General features: G+C 35.8%; 1 protein-coding gene across 2 annotated transcripts; it reads left to right on the forward strand.

Moving 5' to 3' along the window:
* Positions 1-7,872: 7,872 nt before the first annotated feature.
* Positions 7,873-12,346, forward strand: LOC127091007 (uncharacterized). 2 transcript variants are annotated; one of them, XM_051029498.1, is made up of 10 exons: positions 7,873-8,023; positions 8,311-8,375; positions 8,604-8,766; positions 8,868-9,026; positions 9,129-9,841; positions 10,112-10,285; positions 10,400-10,516; positions 10,683-10,862; positions 11,298-11,344; positions 11,664-12,346. In XM_051029498.1, exons 2-10 carry the CDS (start codon positions 8,328-8,330, stop codon positions 12,094-12,096), a joined length of 2,034 nt encoding a protein of 677 aa, XP_050885455.1. In that variant the 5' UTR covers positions 7,873-8,023; positions 8,311-8,327; the 3' UTR covers positions 12,097-12,346. The 2 variants fall into 2 exon arrangements, with proteins under 2 accessions (XP_050885455.1, XP_050885456.1); XM_051029499.1 differs by having other exon boundaries at positions 7,981-8,151.
* The last annotated feature ends 5,018 nt before the right edge of the window (positions 12,347-17,364 follow it).

Raw genomic sequence — 17,364 nt, forward strand, 5'->3', positions numbered from 1 at the left:
CTATGCACTCTTAGATATGAGAACCCACTCACTCCCCCTCAATCACACCTATGATTTTAAACAATAATTCCTTATGAAAAGAAGACACTCTTCAAAGACACACACTTGATCTTCAATCAAGTAGACACACACTTGATCTTCAATCAAGTAGAGACACACTTGATCTTACTTAGCAGCTTCAATCAAGTAGACACACACTCATGCTTACAAGCTTAGAGTGACAAATTACAACTCACAAATCAGACCAATTCAATCATATATGGATGAATTGAATGACTTACAAGTCTCACGACTAAACAAGACACAAACCCTTATATTCTCTCAATATTTCGCTCAGTATTGGTTGTGTATCAAATCAGGTTTTTCCATGTCCTATTTATAGAAGCATTCAGCTGGGCTTGGACATCTTAAAAACCCTAAAACTATTTTCCAATTAAATCTTCTCATGACAGCTGGTTAGATCTCTTTGGAAAATAAGTAAATCAGGTTGTAATTAATGATTGAATGTGATTGTGAATCAGATCTTCAATCATACATAGATTGCCATTAAATGCGCAATCACATAACACATAACATTCACCCTGAATGTTCTGTGTACAGGATGTCATGACATCGGGTCTGACATCCTGGAACAATCCTGCATAATTCCATTTTAAATATCCAGCAGGTACATAATATCAGATGCCATGACATCGTGTATGACATCTTGAAATAATCCTGCATAATTATATTTTTAAACTCTATCAGGTACATAGGTATCTTATGTTAAGACATCACATGCAACATCTTGTGAACACTCTTTGTTTTACCAAAATTGCTGTCAACACTTAGAACCAACAAACTCCCCCTTTGGCAAATTTTGGCTAAAGCATATATTTGTCCATTTTGTTCACAAGAAAAAACACATCAGCAGTTAAACAACATAACAACAGTTTAAGCAGCAGCAGAAGCAAACAAACAGAATTACTAGCTATAATAGCAACTAGTAAAACACACAAATGCACATGGGTACTTCTTCTCCCCCTAAGTCTGTACAACACAGACATCTCCTTTAACAATAACAACACCTTTAATAACAACACATGTAACAATCAGAGTCACCCCCTGACATTTGCTTTAACATCACCTGTGCATCAGACATCTCCTCCAAATCTGTAAATAGAACAACATTCTGTCTTACATCAAACACATCTCCTTCAATAATAGTTGTTCATCTGTTCAGCTACACCATCATATACATCTCCACACAACTCCACATATTTAACTGCTCCACATAATCGCTTCTCCCCCTTTTTAGTCAAAATTGACCAAAAGTGACCAATTAGACAAAATAAATGTCAATCAGCCTAGCAGAGAATGTCACAACCGATGTTATAACATATAAAATGTTAAAACATAAATGTTAGAAGATACAAACCACAATTATACACAACTGCAATAGTTGAGATAATTAGAAATCCAGAGAACTCATAAAGAGCCCAAAAATTACATCATGGCATCAACCAAGACTTCCAAAAAACAGAAAATCATCAAAGCATCCAGAACAACATATCATCATAACAGGGGGACTATCTTTACCACAACTCAATCTAAAGAGGTAGCATCTTCTTCACCTTCAGATCCAGAACTGCCACTAGAATTGTCTTGAGAATCAGACCTCTCACTTGAGGTATGGGCATCTGTTTCCTTGGCTTGTCCAACAGTGGTTGTCCTACCTACTTCATTGTCAGTGGCTTCTAATTCAACAACTCCTTCTGTTCCTCTTCATAGGAACTTATTGATTCAGTTGGGGAGACCTTTACACACCTTCCTCTACCAAGCACTTTGCAAAACCCTTTGCTGTTCTTGTCAACAATATCCTCCGGAATGTTCACCACAAACTCCTTCACAAGACCTTCAAAACATTGGGGCAATGCACTAACTATTTTCATCAAACCAGCAGACTTGATCAATTCCATAACCTCTTTCACTTCCACAGCCTCCTTCCCTAGCTCCCTTTTCACAGCAACTCTCCCCTGTATAACAAATTTCCACTTGGCTGCACCATCTTCCAAATGAAAGGAAATGTTGTCCAAATGCACAGCTGCAACCTTGGCAGGATATTTTCTAACACTTTGCTTTTTAACAGGAGATATGTCTGGGACATCATCTTCAAAATCAGAACTTTCTCTGACCTTTCTCTTCTTGACTTCTACTTTACTCCATGATTTAGAAAGACCTACAACAATAACCTTCTTACTGGTTATGGCTGTCATCAAATCAACAACAAACTTGTCTTTCCTGGTCTTCATTTTCTTTGCAACACTTGGTTTCAAATGATGAACCAAGGTGTTATCTTCCTCGTCTGAGCTTTCTTCTTCCAAATCAATTACCTTATCAGCAGTGTCATCTTCCTTATCTGAGCTTTTTCCACTCCACATTAATTGCTATAAATTCTCATGGATACAAATCCCCAATTTCCCTATTAAACATTCAAATTGATTAGCATCCAAAGCCTTTGTAAATATGTCAGCTAATTGCTTTTCAGTTGTAACATGCTCCAATGCTGTGATTTTCTCTTCCACAAGTTCTCTAATGAAGTGATGACGAATATCAATGTGCTTTGTCTTGTTGTGCTGAATAGGATTTTTAGAAATATTTATAGCACTCAGGTTGTCACAGTACACTGTCATGACATCTTGTGTGACATTGTATTCTATCAACATTTGTTTCATCAAAACCAGTTGAGAACAACTACTTCCAACTACTATGTATTCAACTTGATATCTAGCACAAACACCATTTTCATCTTTCAAATGTGCAGGAGCAGGTGTCCTTTTATGATCTGCATTCTCCATGCCAACCTTCTTAACCTTGTTCTTGGCATATTTGCTTTGAGATAGAAAAATAGGCTCTTCTATCTGCTTGACTTGTAGCCCAAGTCCAACAAGGTTCATCTCAACCTTAGACTACATTTGTCTAACAACATGTTCTACCATTTGATCTGACCTCCCACCAAACCCAATATTATCCACATCTATTTGAGCCACCATGAGCTTTTCTCTTTCATTTTTCACATATAGGATCTTGTCAATACCTCCCCTCTTGTAACCATTGTTAGTGAGGAACATTATGAGTCTCTTATAGCAAGCCCAGGAGCTTGCTTCAAACCATAAAGGGCTTTCTTCAATCTGTACACATGCCTTTTAGGCTGTTCAACATATACTTCCTCTTTCAAGTAGCCATTTGAGGTCACATCCCTTGATTTAGTTGTGACCCTTTTTACTTGGATCTCTTTGAATGAGATTTTTGGGATGATCCTTCTGAACTCTGATGGAGGGTCCCTTGTTGACTTTGTCAGGTTCAGCTTGAGGCGGTTCATTCACCTTGTCTGAGAAATCAGCTGGGGGATTATTCAGAGATGTCTTAACATCGTCTGAGACATCAGTCTGTTGGTCATCAACCACACCATTACTAGATTCCATCATTATTTTGATTCTGGAATTAAGGACTCTATATGCTCTGTTGTAGCCCAGACATAATCTTTTGGGATCCATCTTCCTTCTTTGTTCACTTCTAATTTTGATAACTTGACTTTCCTTTTCTTCTTGAAGTTTTAGACAAAGATCTTTGAAGACTTCAAACACATCAGATTTGTTTCTTATAAAGTTGATACAGGTGTATCTAGAGAAGTCATCCACCACTACATATGCAAACTTCTTCCCACCAAGGCTTTCCACCTGCATGGGTCTCATCAACTCCATATGGAGGAGTTCCAAACCTTTGGAAGTGGTGTCATGTCTGAGTTTCTGGTGTGACATCCTTGTCTGACATTTCCCACAGACTTTTCTTTCATCAATCTTCAAGTTGGGAATTCCTCTAACAGCTTCAACAGATATAATCATCTTCATACCTTTAAGATGCAGATGGATCAATCTTTGATGCCATGTCTTCACTCCTTTTATTTTGACTAAGGTACCCTTTGAAGAATAACCAATCTGAGAACTCCACATGTAACAGTTGTCTTTGGTCCTGACTCCTTTCATGATCACTTCACTTTCTTTGTTAGTAATCAGACATTCAGTTTTAGTGAAGTTAACATTTAGACCTTGGTCACACAGTTGACTGATGCTTATTAGATTTGCAGTCAAGCCCTTAACAAGTAGGACATTGTCAAGGTCAGGAACTCCAGGGCGATCAAGCTTACCAATCCCCTTGATTTCACCCTTTGCTCCATCACCAAAGGTTACATAACTCATGGCATGAGGATGAAAGCCAGTTAGCAGGTCTTTGTTTCCAGTCATGTGTCTGGAGCACCCACTGTCAAAATACCAATCTTCTTTGGCTGAAACTCTAAAGGAAGTGTGAGCTATTAGACTTGTAACATTAGTCTTAGGAATTCATTGCTTCTTGTTGACATGCCTGTGATGTTTGGGTCTTGGTTGATATTGAATCTGATGATATACATGGCTAGGATAACCATACAGCTTATAGCAGAAGGGCTTCAGGTGGCCAAATTTTCCACAGTAATGGCATATCCATCTTTGGTGTTTCTCTTTCTGCTGTCTTCCCTTCTGATGTTGTGACATATGATGTGACATCTCAGGTTTGCTTTTAATATGGAAACACTTAGGTTTGGATTTAGGTTTGCCACCAGTGTAACTGCACTCAGGCTTAGATTCATTATACCCAATGCCAAATTTGTCTCCTATTGTTTGACCGGTCTAGAGAATCTTGTCTAAGATGTCAGATTCATTGTTAAGCATTCTTACATACTTGGTCATCTCACCTAGTTTGGAATTCAAGAGTACAGCTTCAGTTTTCAACTTGGAGATGGTTTCCTCATGTTCCCCTTTTTCATTCTCCAGCTGAGCTATCACTTTCTTCTGGCTTTCAACCTGTCTGCACACTTCTGTACTTTTGTGACACAATTCTCTGTAGGTAGTGGCCAGTTCTTCAAAGGTAACTTCATCATCACTATCCTCTTCATCATAACCCCATCTTCCTGTCAATGCAGTCACTAGATTTGCAGCTTCTTCTGTTTCACTTTCATCAGACCAAGAGGCAGCAAGACTCCTCTTCTGTTTCTTGAGATAGGTCCCACATTCAGTTTTAATGTGACCATACCCATCACATTCATAGCACTAGACTCCTTTTCCTTCTTTAGGCTTTTCTTCTGACCTTGTTCTTCTTCCAATATTGTTGGATTTACTGATGTCAGATGTGATGTTCTTGACATTGGCCTTAGATCTTACATCCATCCTTTTCATAAGTCTGTTGAACTGTCTTCCCAACATTGCTACCTCATTTGCCAGATCTTCATCAATCTCTTGACCACCTTCCTCATCTTCCCCTTCAGTGTTTGACATGAAAGCTATGCTTTTGGCTTTCTTTTCAGATCCATCACATATTCCCATCTCAAATGTTTGGAGGGATCCAATTAGCTCATCAACTCTCATATTTGAGATGTCTTGAGATTCTTCTATTGCTGTCACCTTCATAGCGAATCTCTTAGGGAATGACCTGAGTATTTTCCTTACTAGCTTTTCATCTGACATCTTCTCTCCCAAAGCTCCAGAGGCATTGGCAATTTCAAGGATATTCATGTGAAATTCATGAATATTTTCATCTTCTTTCATCCTTAAATTTTCAAACTTGGTAGTGAGCAGTTGTAGTCTAAACATCTTCACTCTAGAGGTGCCTTCATGAGTGGTTTTGAGAATGTCTCAAGCATCTTTAGCTACCTCACAGTTGTTAATCAATCTGAAGATATTCTTGTCTACTCCATTGAATATGGCATTCAAAGCTTTAGAATTTCCAAGGGCTAGATCATCCTCCTCCTTGGACCATTGTTCTTCAGGCTTCTTATCAGTAGTGGCTTCTCCTTCCTTAGTAACTACCGGATGTTCCTAGCTTGTTAACACAGCCTTCCAAGCCTTATTATCAAGATATTTTAGGAAGGATACCATTCGAGATTTCCAATAGTCATAATTAGATCCATCCAAAATTGGTGGCCTGTGCACGGATCCTCCATCTCTCTCCATGGTACTAGAAAGTATTGTCCCTAGATCTCACCCAGAACCAGAGCAGGATGCCTACTCTGATACCAATTGAAATTCTGGTATCAGATATGAGATTTCAAAGGTAATGTCACGACACTAATATCTGAGTAACACAAACAGGATAAAGATAAAGAATAGTAATGCAAGAGACACAAGCAATTGTTAACCCAGTTCAGTGCAACTCACCTACGTCTGGGGGCTACCAAGCCAGGAAGGAAATCCACTAAATATAATCAGTTCAAAGACTCTCAATACACTTCAACAAGTTACAATCTTTCTCACCTAATCTCTACCCGTGTGATTTCTACCTAAGCACTCTTAGATATGAGAACCCACTCACTCCCCCTCAATCACACCTGTGATTTTAAACAACAATTCCTCATGAAAAAAAGACACTCTTCAAAGACACACACTTGATCTTCAATTAAGTAGGCACACACTTGATCTTCAATCAAGTAGACACACACTTGATCTTACTTAGCAGCTTCAATCAAGTAGATACACACTCATGCTTACAAGCTTAGAGTGACAAATTACAACTCACAAATCATACCAATTCAATCATCTATGGATGAATTGAATGGCTTACAAGTCTCATGACTTAACAAGACACAAACCCTTATATTCTCTCAATATTTCGCTCAGTATTGGTTGTGTATCAAATCAAAATTTTCCATGTCCTATTTATAGAAGCATTCAGTTGAGCTTGGACATCTTGAAAACCCTAAAACTATTTCCCAATTAAATCTTCTCATGACAGTTGGTTAGATCTCTTTGAAAAATAAGTAAATCAGGTTGTAATTAATGATTGAATGCGATTGTGAATCAGATCTTCAATCATACATAGATTGCCATTAAATGCGCAATCACATAACACATAACATCCACCCTGAATGTTCTGTGTACAGGATGTCATGACATCGGGTCTGACATCTTGGAACAATCCTGCATAATTCCATTTTAAATGTCCAGCAGGTACATAATATCAGATGCCATGACATCATGTATGACATCCTGAAATAATCCTGCATAATTATATTTTTAAACTCCAGCAGGTACATAGATATCTTATGTTAAGACATCACATGCAACATCTTGTGAACACTCATTGTTTTACCAAAATTGCTGCCAACACTTAAAACCAACAATACTAATATCCCAAGAACCTTGCACCAACCATCTTTGGCTCAGGTGAATACTAGGAGACTCCAAACACCTCAGAGAAATCGTGTGAGACCTCGAAGGCAAGCAGATACACCGAAATGTTAAAATGATAGGCATTACGATCGAGCGAGTCATTACATTTCTCTCCAATCGTTATGTAATTTTATTTGATGGAATAATATTATACTTTTTTTATTAAACATTTTATTATTAAAATAAAAAAATAAAACATCATAAGAGCCACTGATAATGACGTATGCTTCTAAAAGTTACATGCATACACCATTGCCATTAGCATGACACATGACCATACGTCATATGCATTATGCACCTTAGCATAAAAAATAAGTGTATGCGCCACAATCAATAAACATTCTTGGAGAGAATTTTTATTTATTTGAAAGTTGATTAATTTGATACTTTTCTTAGAAAGAATTGTTATTTAGAGTTTTTTTTTTAAACATGATTATTTTAAAAAAAATCCAATAATGTTGGATGCGCGTGTAAGGTCTAGCCTCGAGCGGATCAAAATTCACTGCTAGTGCCCTACTGCTTTTGAAGATTAATCGCTTCATATTTTCTAACTCGTACTTTCGTAGCAATAGGTTCAAGTCCTATGATGACGTGAAATTTTGTCCATGCATTTTACTTTTCCCGAAACACCCTCCAAATCTTATACATATTGACAATATTATCCAATTCCTTAGCTATGTTACACTCTCTCTTTCTCTCTCCATAATTTATTTCCAGATGCATTGGTAATCAGCGTCACAATTTCGTGTTCTCCAATCAAATTCTACTACTATAACAACACTAAGGTCAAGCCCACTCACTCCTTCTCTCTGATCCTTTTGCATCCTCAATTCAAATTTCGAACCATATAATTGTTTCTCCTTCTATCCTTTTTCTATTCTCATCGATCTTTTCATAATTGAACAAAATTAAGGTGTAATAATAATAATAATCTGAATTTACATGCTTTTTTTGCATATCGCAAGTTAGGGTTTCTTCGATTTTTCATTCGCAGATTTACGGCTGTTAATGATCATGCATATTTGATTTACATAGGGAGGTTAGGGTTTAATCAATTTATATTCATTTGCAGTTAACTGAATCGTGATCATGGGTTTCAATTCAGTCTATAGATCGTTGCAGGATATATTTCCACAGGTATTGCTATTTAATTTTGTTTTTATTTTCTCCTGAAACATGATTGCAGATCAATTCCTTATTGATTAATTTTTAGTTATTATAACTAATTGATGCTCTGTGATCCTTTTTTATGTGTTTAGTTTGTGAACTTGAATTGGTTTTCAGTTATAGAACTTAACTCGTGCATTGAACTTTCTAGTTTAGGATTGTGTTACTCTTGAGAATTTGTTGTTTTGCCTTGAGCAGGTTGATTCTAGGTTGTTGAGGGCTGTGGCTATTGAACATCCTAAGGATGCTGATATTGCTGCTGAAATTGTTCTTACAGAAATTATCCCGTCAATTTCGAAGAAATTGCTTCCAGTAACTCCTCCTGAGGATACGAGCCCGAGAGTTGTAGTAAACCTGGAAGGTGTGTCTGCTTGTTTTGTATATGCATTCCATATCAGTCTCTTCCTAGTTTATATTGAAATGGTTTACTGATATATCTCTGATGTCATGTTGAATCTTTAGATGAAAGCGAGGACGAAGGGGATGGGTTAGTACACCATCAACTTATTAAAGGCACAGATGTGGGGTCTTCTTCTTCAAATTCTTCTTCTAGGCCAGATCTTAATATTCCAGTAAAATTGCGACAGGGTGTTAGTCCTCTAGTGGTAATAAATCTTGAAGGTTTGTTCAGTTACTCTGTACTTGCAATTACGTATAACTCTGATATCTTGCTTGCTTTGAAAGATTTACAAATATATTTCTAATGACATGTTGAACCTTCAGATGAAAGTGAGGAGGAAAGAAGTTTGGTGCAGAAACATCAACTTGTTGAAGATAATGACATGGGGTCTTCATCATCCACGGCATTATCATCACGCTCTATACCAGTACAGATCGCTGAAGCTGCCAATTCTTCTTGTGGTCTGGATCTGAATGTGACTCTTAATGAGTCTACACTGTCAAATGGCAGTGATAGGAAGGATGGAAAGAAAATATTTTTTGGGTTAGATCTTGAAGCATATTTAAAAAGTGGGATCTTGAATGATATTCCTCAGGAGACATCAAACGGGTTCAATTTTTTTGATCAGGGACGGCTTGATGTCGATGTTGATTCTGAAAATTTGGCATCTTCACATGTATATCCAGTGGCGAAGAATGATCAGAACAATTTGAATGAAGAATGGGTAGATTTTGTCCCTACTGATGAAAATGTTGATGCCACTATCTGTGATACAAGTTGCAGTTTAGAAAAATGTGAAACTGTCTCGAATGAGTTAGAAGACTCTCAAGTTCAAAATGTATCTCAACTTCAGGAGCCTACACCAATTGGTGAAGGTTATCTTCAAATGGATGTTAATTCAAATCCTTCTGTCATTGTTGGTGAAGCTAGTCATGTTGAAGATGAGATTGATGTCAATAAGACAGCCAGTCAAAATAGTCTAGCATGCAGTATTGATACACTTGACGAGACCATTGACGAAGCAAAAACCAACAAGGTATTGTACGTCCTGATTTATTATAATTGGATTTTGTTAATGCAGGATTCACTACTAGCTGTATACATGGTTGTGGTGAAATCACTATAGAATACTATATTATTGAGTAATGAGTTGTTCCATTATTGATGATAAAACTGGAAAATAAATAGCATAACATGGTGCAAGTATTTTTGTTGCTACAAAATTATGAAGTTATGGCTTGCACATTGAAATATGATATGATCTTAACTTCTGACATCTTGTGCTTCTCATTCTACACTGATGCAGAAAATGTTGTTTTCATCAATGGAATCTCTCATTAATTTGATGAGAGAAGTGGAACTTCTGGAGAAAGCTGCTGAGCAGGCTAATATGATAGCTGCTAGGGGAGGGTCTGATATTCTGGATAGGGTAGAAGAGTATCAAGCCATGTTGGTGCATGCTAAAGAAGCAAATGACATGGTTGGCAGTGAAATGAATACCAAAAATTATTGTTGTTGAAGTGCTACTGAACATTTGGTGATGATGTTTTGGACGTAATGAACTGAGTTTTTAACCTCAACTTTTGCTTTGCAGCATGCAGGGGAGATTTATGGAGAAAAGGCTATTCTGGCAACTGAACTGAAGGAACTTCAATCTCGTTTGTCCAGTTTGTCTGGTGAAAGGGATATGTCTCTTGCAATTCTTGATGAGGTGCTCAACTTGATGTGTAAATTGGAATTATTTTCATTGTACTTTTATGCATGTTTTTACATTTTTGAATACTTTACATCTTTCTGACTCACTGAGATTATGGTGGGGATGTGTTTTAAATTTTAATTATTGTTTATGAATTAAACTTCAACACTGCTGTTTGCAGATGCGCCAAATTCTTGAATCTCGATTAACTGCAGCTGAAATGTCGAAGAAAGCAGCTGAGCTTGAAAAGGAGGAAAAAGAGGGATCAGCAAGGGTGGCACTTCTTGAGCAAGAAGCTATGATGGAGAAGGTAGTACAGGAATCACAGAGGCTACAACAGGAGGCAGAAGAGAATTCAAAGGTTGGTAGTGTTTCCTCTGTTTCCAAATCATTTCATTATGTTTCATTGAATTAATTCTGCTATATTGGCGAGCTCAATGAATTGTAGGTGGATTTGCCAAAGGTTTTTGACTTTCTCCAAATCAATTTTCTTTTTTTATAATAATATAAAAAATCACTCATACAATTATTTATAGTCTCTTTACTTAATTTCTTCCAAATAAGGTGAAAAATTTCTCCTCCCTTCAATTTCCCTCTGAAGTCTCACCCCCTCCTAACTCTTGAACAAATTCTCTAAATCATTTTTCTCTTTTTAGTATAGTCTAAAAAGATCGATCATAAGCATTCTCTTGGCCTCTAAAAAATAAATTCTGCTCCCTTTCCATTTCGTTTAAAAGTTCCTAACAAAGCCTATAGTTAATGTGATGGTTTTTATTGATTCTTCTCATCTATACAGTTACGGGAGTTTCTGATGGACCGTGGGCAGATTGTTGATACATTGCAGTAAGTTGTTTCTCTGTTTACCTATAATTTTAGTTTCTGCTTATTCCTGTCATTTAACCATCAATATTTTTGACTCTTTTAGCACTGTTCTACTGATTTCATATTAATTTTCCTTATTTGTTCACTGTCAAACTTGACGCTATTATATTTAACTTCTTTTCCTTTAGAAATCCTGTATCAGCTTAGACTTGGGGATGTGTTTTTTCCCTTCACTCAGGCATACATACCCATTGTTGTGTTATGAATGAATAGTGTCTTTTGTAACTGATTTATTTCTTAATGGAAAAACTGATATTTTTAACCAAATTTAACTTTGCAGAGGAGAAATTTCTGTTATTTGTCAGGATATTAGGCTTCTTAAAGAAAAATTTGATGCAAATCTTCCTCTGAGTCAATCATTCACGTCTAGTCAGACAAGTTGCATCTTAGCCTCTTCAGGTTCGTCACACAAAACCTTGGCATCTAATGCGGGTTCTGAGCATAGTGATTCGTCTGAAATACTCAAGATCACCCAGGCATCTTATGTGGGTTCTGAGCATAGTGATTCGTCTGAAATACTCAAGATCTCCCAGGCATCTAATGTGGGTTCTGAGCATAGTGATTCATCGGAAATACTCAAGATCATCCAGGCAGCCTCAACTGAAAGCCTTTCTTACAAAGGTTTGGAAGAGGAGAAGTCCAAATCTGAACACAATGCTCTTCTTGATGATGGGTGGGAAATTTTTGACAAAGATGCAGAACTGGAATCTTGAGGTTTTAACTTTTTCTTTTGTTGAAAGAGAAGCAAAAAGTTAAGTTTGTTCTACCAATTTGGTTCAAAATAAACATTAGAATTTCATGGATAGTGTGAGCTGAATACATGCTTTTATGTTTCAGTATGAAACCGTAGTAGAAACATATAATATCGTAAATAGTAACTTATGATCATCAACTTGTGGTTGATTACCGCTATTTCCAAATTTTGTAAAAAAAAACGTAATTGGGAAATCTTTTTTAGTATTATGTTTATGTGGTTTGTTCTAAATTATGTGGTTGCTTATGTGGTAGTTTTGCTTTTTCTTGTGTATATGACACATACGTCTAAAGTTTCTCTAATTTCCCAATCCACCTGCAACACTTTTGTGAGATCTTGTTTCTTTCCTCAGGAGGAAGGGAACAGCTCGTCTTTAAAGTTTTATTATAATATTATTGGTTTCAATGCTCTTTTATAGGATTTTCTTTAAAGATTTTTTATTATAATATTATTGGTTCCAAATTTGGGATACCAGAAGCAACTTAACTCGATAACATTAATTTACCATAGTCTAAATCAACTTGATATATGCACCTATTGATTGCTTCCGGTACCCCCAAATTTGGTTTTGCAAGACACAATTAGGCATGGTTGAAAGATACAATATAAAAAACAAAAAATAAATCAAAATATTAGTCTACCCTTTGTTTCCATTAAAGTTCATCATTGACATATTAAATTTATCAAAAAGAAAAGGAAATTTTAAAAATGCTAAGTAAAAAATCAATAATCTTGCTAACGCAAAAATGCGATCATATCAACCGAATCAAATTAACATAAATGTCACGTATCATGCATACAAATATGGAAACAATGTGTGAGATCTTTACCTCAAAGCCAATTTCTTAAAGACAACACCTAATGTCAAACGGAATTCTTCGGAATCCCAGATAATCTTCATTCAAGCAATCTCTCTAATGATGATTTCTATCAAGAAGTCTTATCAGATATACTGATTTAAGACTGATAAAATAAACTGTTGAATCTTTTGATGTATCAAGCAAGGTATCTTGAAGCTTTAGAGTTTGTGAAAGAGATGAAGTGTGAAAGCTTTCTTGACTAGTGTTTGAGTGATCAAAGTCTTTTAATGCGCACACACATTTAAAAGATACATTAATTTACCATAGTCTAAATCAATTTACCATAGTCCAAATTTGGGGTACCTGAAGGAACTTAACTCGATAACATTAATTTATCATAGTCTAAATCAACTTGATATATGCACCTATTGATTGCTTCTGGTACCCCAAATTTGGTTTTGCAAGACACAATTAGGCATGGTTGAAAGATACAATATAAAAAACAAAAAATACATCAAAATCTATTACTCTACACTTTGTTTCCATTAAAGTTCATCATTGACATATTAAATTTATCAAAAAGAAAAGGAAATTTTAAAAATGCTAAGTCAAAAACCAATAATGTTGCTAACGCAAAAATGCGATCATATCAACCAAATCAAATTAACATAAATGTCACGCATCATGCACACAAATATGGAAACAGCGTGTGAGATCTTTACCTCAAAGCCAATTTCTTAAAGACAACACCTAATGTCAAGCGGAATTCTTCAGAATCCCAGATAATCTTCATTCAAGCAATCTCTCTAATGATGATTTCTATCAAGAAGTCTTATCAGATATACTGATTTAAGACTCCGATAAAGTAAAGTGTTAAATCTTTTGATGTATCAAGCAAGGTATCTTGAAGCTTTAGAGTTTGTGAAAGAGATGAAGTGTGAAAGCTTTCTTGGCTAGTGTTTGAGTGATCAAAATCTTTTAATGCGCACACACACACATAAAAGTGTTTTTAACATATCTATTTGATAAACTCCTTAAAACCCTTAAAGGAAGCATTAAGATGCTTATGGATTTGATAAAGGGTGTTCCTAAATATTATGAGGCTTATATACACTGCCTAATCGATTAAGGTCATTGCCAATCGACTAGATCAAGGTTTAAAGCTTCCTAATTGATTAGAACACTAGCCGTTGTAGGGTTTCTTTTTTGGGAATTAGGATTGTTGTTAGTGAAAATATCTATTTAGTTCGTGAGTTGTGCTTGGTATAAAATATATCATTGGGTTCGTTATATTGTCTGTTAAAATTTCCCTTTGTTTGGAGGATATGCAATGTAAAACTCCAAGTTTGTTTGTAAAAAGGTTCATGAGTATAACATGTGAAAAACTCTCATCTTATAATAGTAAATAGCAAGATGAAATTCTTATAGAAAGGAGTAAGCCAAACCTTTATAAGTCTATGGTGCATCTTTCTTATCCATGGTCTCTTTTTACTATTTTAGTATCTTTATTATTACTTATTCTCTTATTCATTATGATTTCATTCTATTTATTTATCCCATTAGTTACTCTTTGTTTAAAGTTATAAATTATTTTAAACAATTTCTTTTAAAAGAATATTTAATTGGACATTATTTTTTAGACTAACATAATTCACTCTCCTTCTTGTGTTTGGAGTCACTTGTCCAACATTATTCACCGGGGTATCAAGCAAAGGTCTTAGTGCCATAATGAATAAGGCAGTCTCATTAGGTGTTTTCTCAAGGTTTAGGATATGGGCAGGAGGGATGATTCTATCTCATCTCCACTACCCAAATGGTATTGTTTTAGGAGGGGAGCCGTAAATCAATAATCTTTTGACTATTAAGGCTATTTTGAGAAGTTTTGAGCTTGTATCTGGTCTTAAAGTAATTTTTCCAAGAGTTGATTCTATGAGGTTAATGTGAGCAGTGCTTTTATGGAAGGTGTTGATAATTATTTGCATTGTAAAATGGACTCTCTTCTTTTTAAGTACTTAGGTCAACTTGTAGGGCCAGTTTTAGGAGGGAGGGTACCTGGGAGCCTTATATGAATGTGGTAGTAAAAAGGTTGGCCTACTATAGATTTAGATTTGTTAGTCTTGGTGTGGAGCTGCTCCTTCTCAACTTAATTCTGAATTCTATAACAATTTACTTTCTCTCTTTTACGAAGATGCTGGTGGCGGTGTGAAGAATATGGTTGGGATGTAGATATGCTTCCTTTAGAGTGGGTCAAAAGGTGGGTGAAGGTTGCGTGGATCAAGTGAGAGGATGTGTGTAAAGCTAAGGGCCCTGGAGGTCTTTAGGCTAAGGATCCTCCACTAGTGAATTTGTCTCTTTTAGGCAAGTGGGGTTAGATGGCGATTGATGATCAACCTTCCTTCTAGAAGGATATCATCTCAGATAGGTACGAGTCCCAGGTTTTAGGGTGTCCGATAGGGGAGGAATGAGGGCTTTAAGAAGTCTCACACTAGTGGAAATATATTTATATTCTTGGCTCCAAGTTAGATGAGCAATCATATTGAGGAAATGATGCATACCAGGTTTTGGCACGATATGTGAGTAGGGTTGACTTGCTTTAGTGTTCATTATGAGTAGTTATTACTTATTTCTAAGAAGAGGTCTCAGGTGGTGAGAGGAATGAGTTATTGGGTGGAAAGTGTTTGGGTTTGGGATTTTAGGTGGAGGCGTTCCCTCCTCGTTTGGCATGAAGATCTTCTTTTGGAGCTTATAGGACAGATGGATGAAGTGATTGAGTAGGGACATGCGAATGCTTGGCTTTGGAACCTAGAACTGAATAATGGATTCTCAGTGAAGTTTTCCTATTCACGTCTTTATAGTTTGTTTGGTGGGAGTGGAATTATATTAGAGCGGGTGATCCAAGTGTTGGCTAAGTTTTTTTTGGGCAGTTGCTTCAAGACAGGATGTCGACTAGGAAAAACCTTATGAGACGACATATCATGTCTAACAAAAATGGAGTGAGTTGTGTGGTATGTTCAGAGCATCTGGAATCGTCATATCACTTATTTGTGCTTTGTGAAGTTACGTCCAAAATTTAGTATAAGCTTTTTAGGTGGCCGGGTAGACCTAGGCCTCTCATAGTGTCAATTATTGCAGTTTTTGATATGTTTCAAGGTTTGTGTACATGTAAGAAGACGACCTTTAGGTTGGCCATAATTTGGCATTCAATAGTCTGGATTATTTGGACGGTACGAAATAATCAAGTTTTCTGCTAGGAAAGATTGTCAGTGAACACAAATGAGTTTGATTAGTTTCTAGTCTTGGAAGTGAGTTCGATTGCTTGCATCTGGCGCTAATTTTACATTGCTGGAATAAGATCATGATCCACTCAAGTGCTTAGGTAAATGTGGGTGGATTGAGTGGCCAAATATTTTCCTTTCAATTGGCAGTAACCTTGCTTGCTTTCCCTCAGCCGATTCTCTCGAGAGGTTTCTTACTTGGTTTTAGGTGATGTAGGTCTCTGTCTAGTTCCCCTATTTTATTTAATCCTTCTAGTTGTGTTCGAATGTGATTTTGTTATTTCTTTTTCTTAGATTACTTCTAGTGATATTTGTTTTTATTTTCTCTCACGATATTTCTTATGTTTTTTAATGTTCTTTTTGTAGTTGTAATTAGGTTGGGTCTTCTGTCCTTCTGTTTTTAGTTGTACTTGCCAATTAAAAATGTTATTGCGTAAGGCACTTTTAGTGAGGATATATATATATATATATATATATATATATATATATATATATATATAGAGAGAGAGAGAGAGAGAGAGAGAGAGAGAGTAAAGAAATAAGGATTCTATTATTGAATTATGATTGTATTACAAAACTGAATTACAAAGTATCTATTTATATACAACTACGTGATATATATATATATATATATATATATATATATATATATATATATATATATATATATATATATATATATATATATATAATATATATATATATATATATATATATATATATATATATATATAGAGAGAGAGAGAGAGAGAGAGAGAGAGAGAGAGAGAGAGAGAGAGAGAGAGAGAGAGAAATAAGGATTCTATTATTGAATTATGATTGTATTACAAAACTGAATTACAAAATATCTATATATATACAACTACGTGACTTGACTACTAAGTAATAAGTATACCAACCCTAAAACCTAATTAACTTTGAGCTTAGGCCTCACACAACTTGGATTATATCACAACATACCCTCTATAATCCAAGTTGTCGAACATATGCTAATCATAGTCAATATTAACTATTCCTAATTTCTTTCTCAAATTTAAGAATTTGCCGATCTTTAATCCTTTGGTGAAAATGTCGACCAATTGTGTTTCACTTGAAAAATGCCTCACTTCAAGTTCACCTAAATTTACCTTCTTCCTAAGTAAATGAAATATT

This window comes from Lathyrus oleraceus, chromosome 6 (assembly GCF_024323335.1).
Source record: "Lathyrus oleraceus cultivar Zhongwan6 chromosome 6, CAAS_Psat_ZW6_1.0, whole genome shotgun sequence".
NCBI classification, from domain to species: Eukaryota; Viridiplantae; Streptophyta; class Magnoliopsida; order Fabales; family Fabaceae; genus Lathyrus; species Lathyrus oleraceus.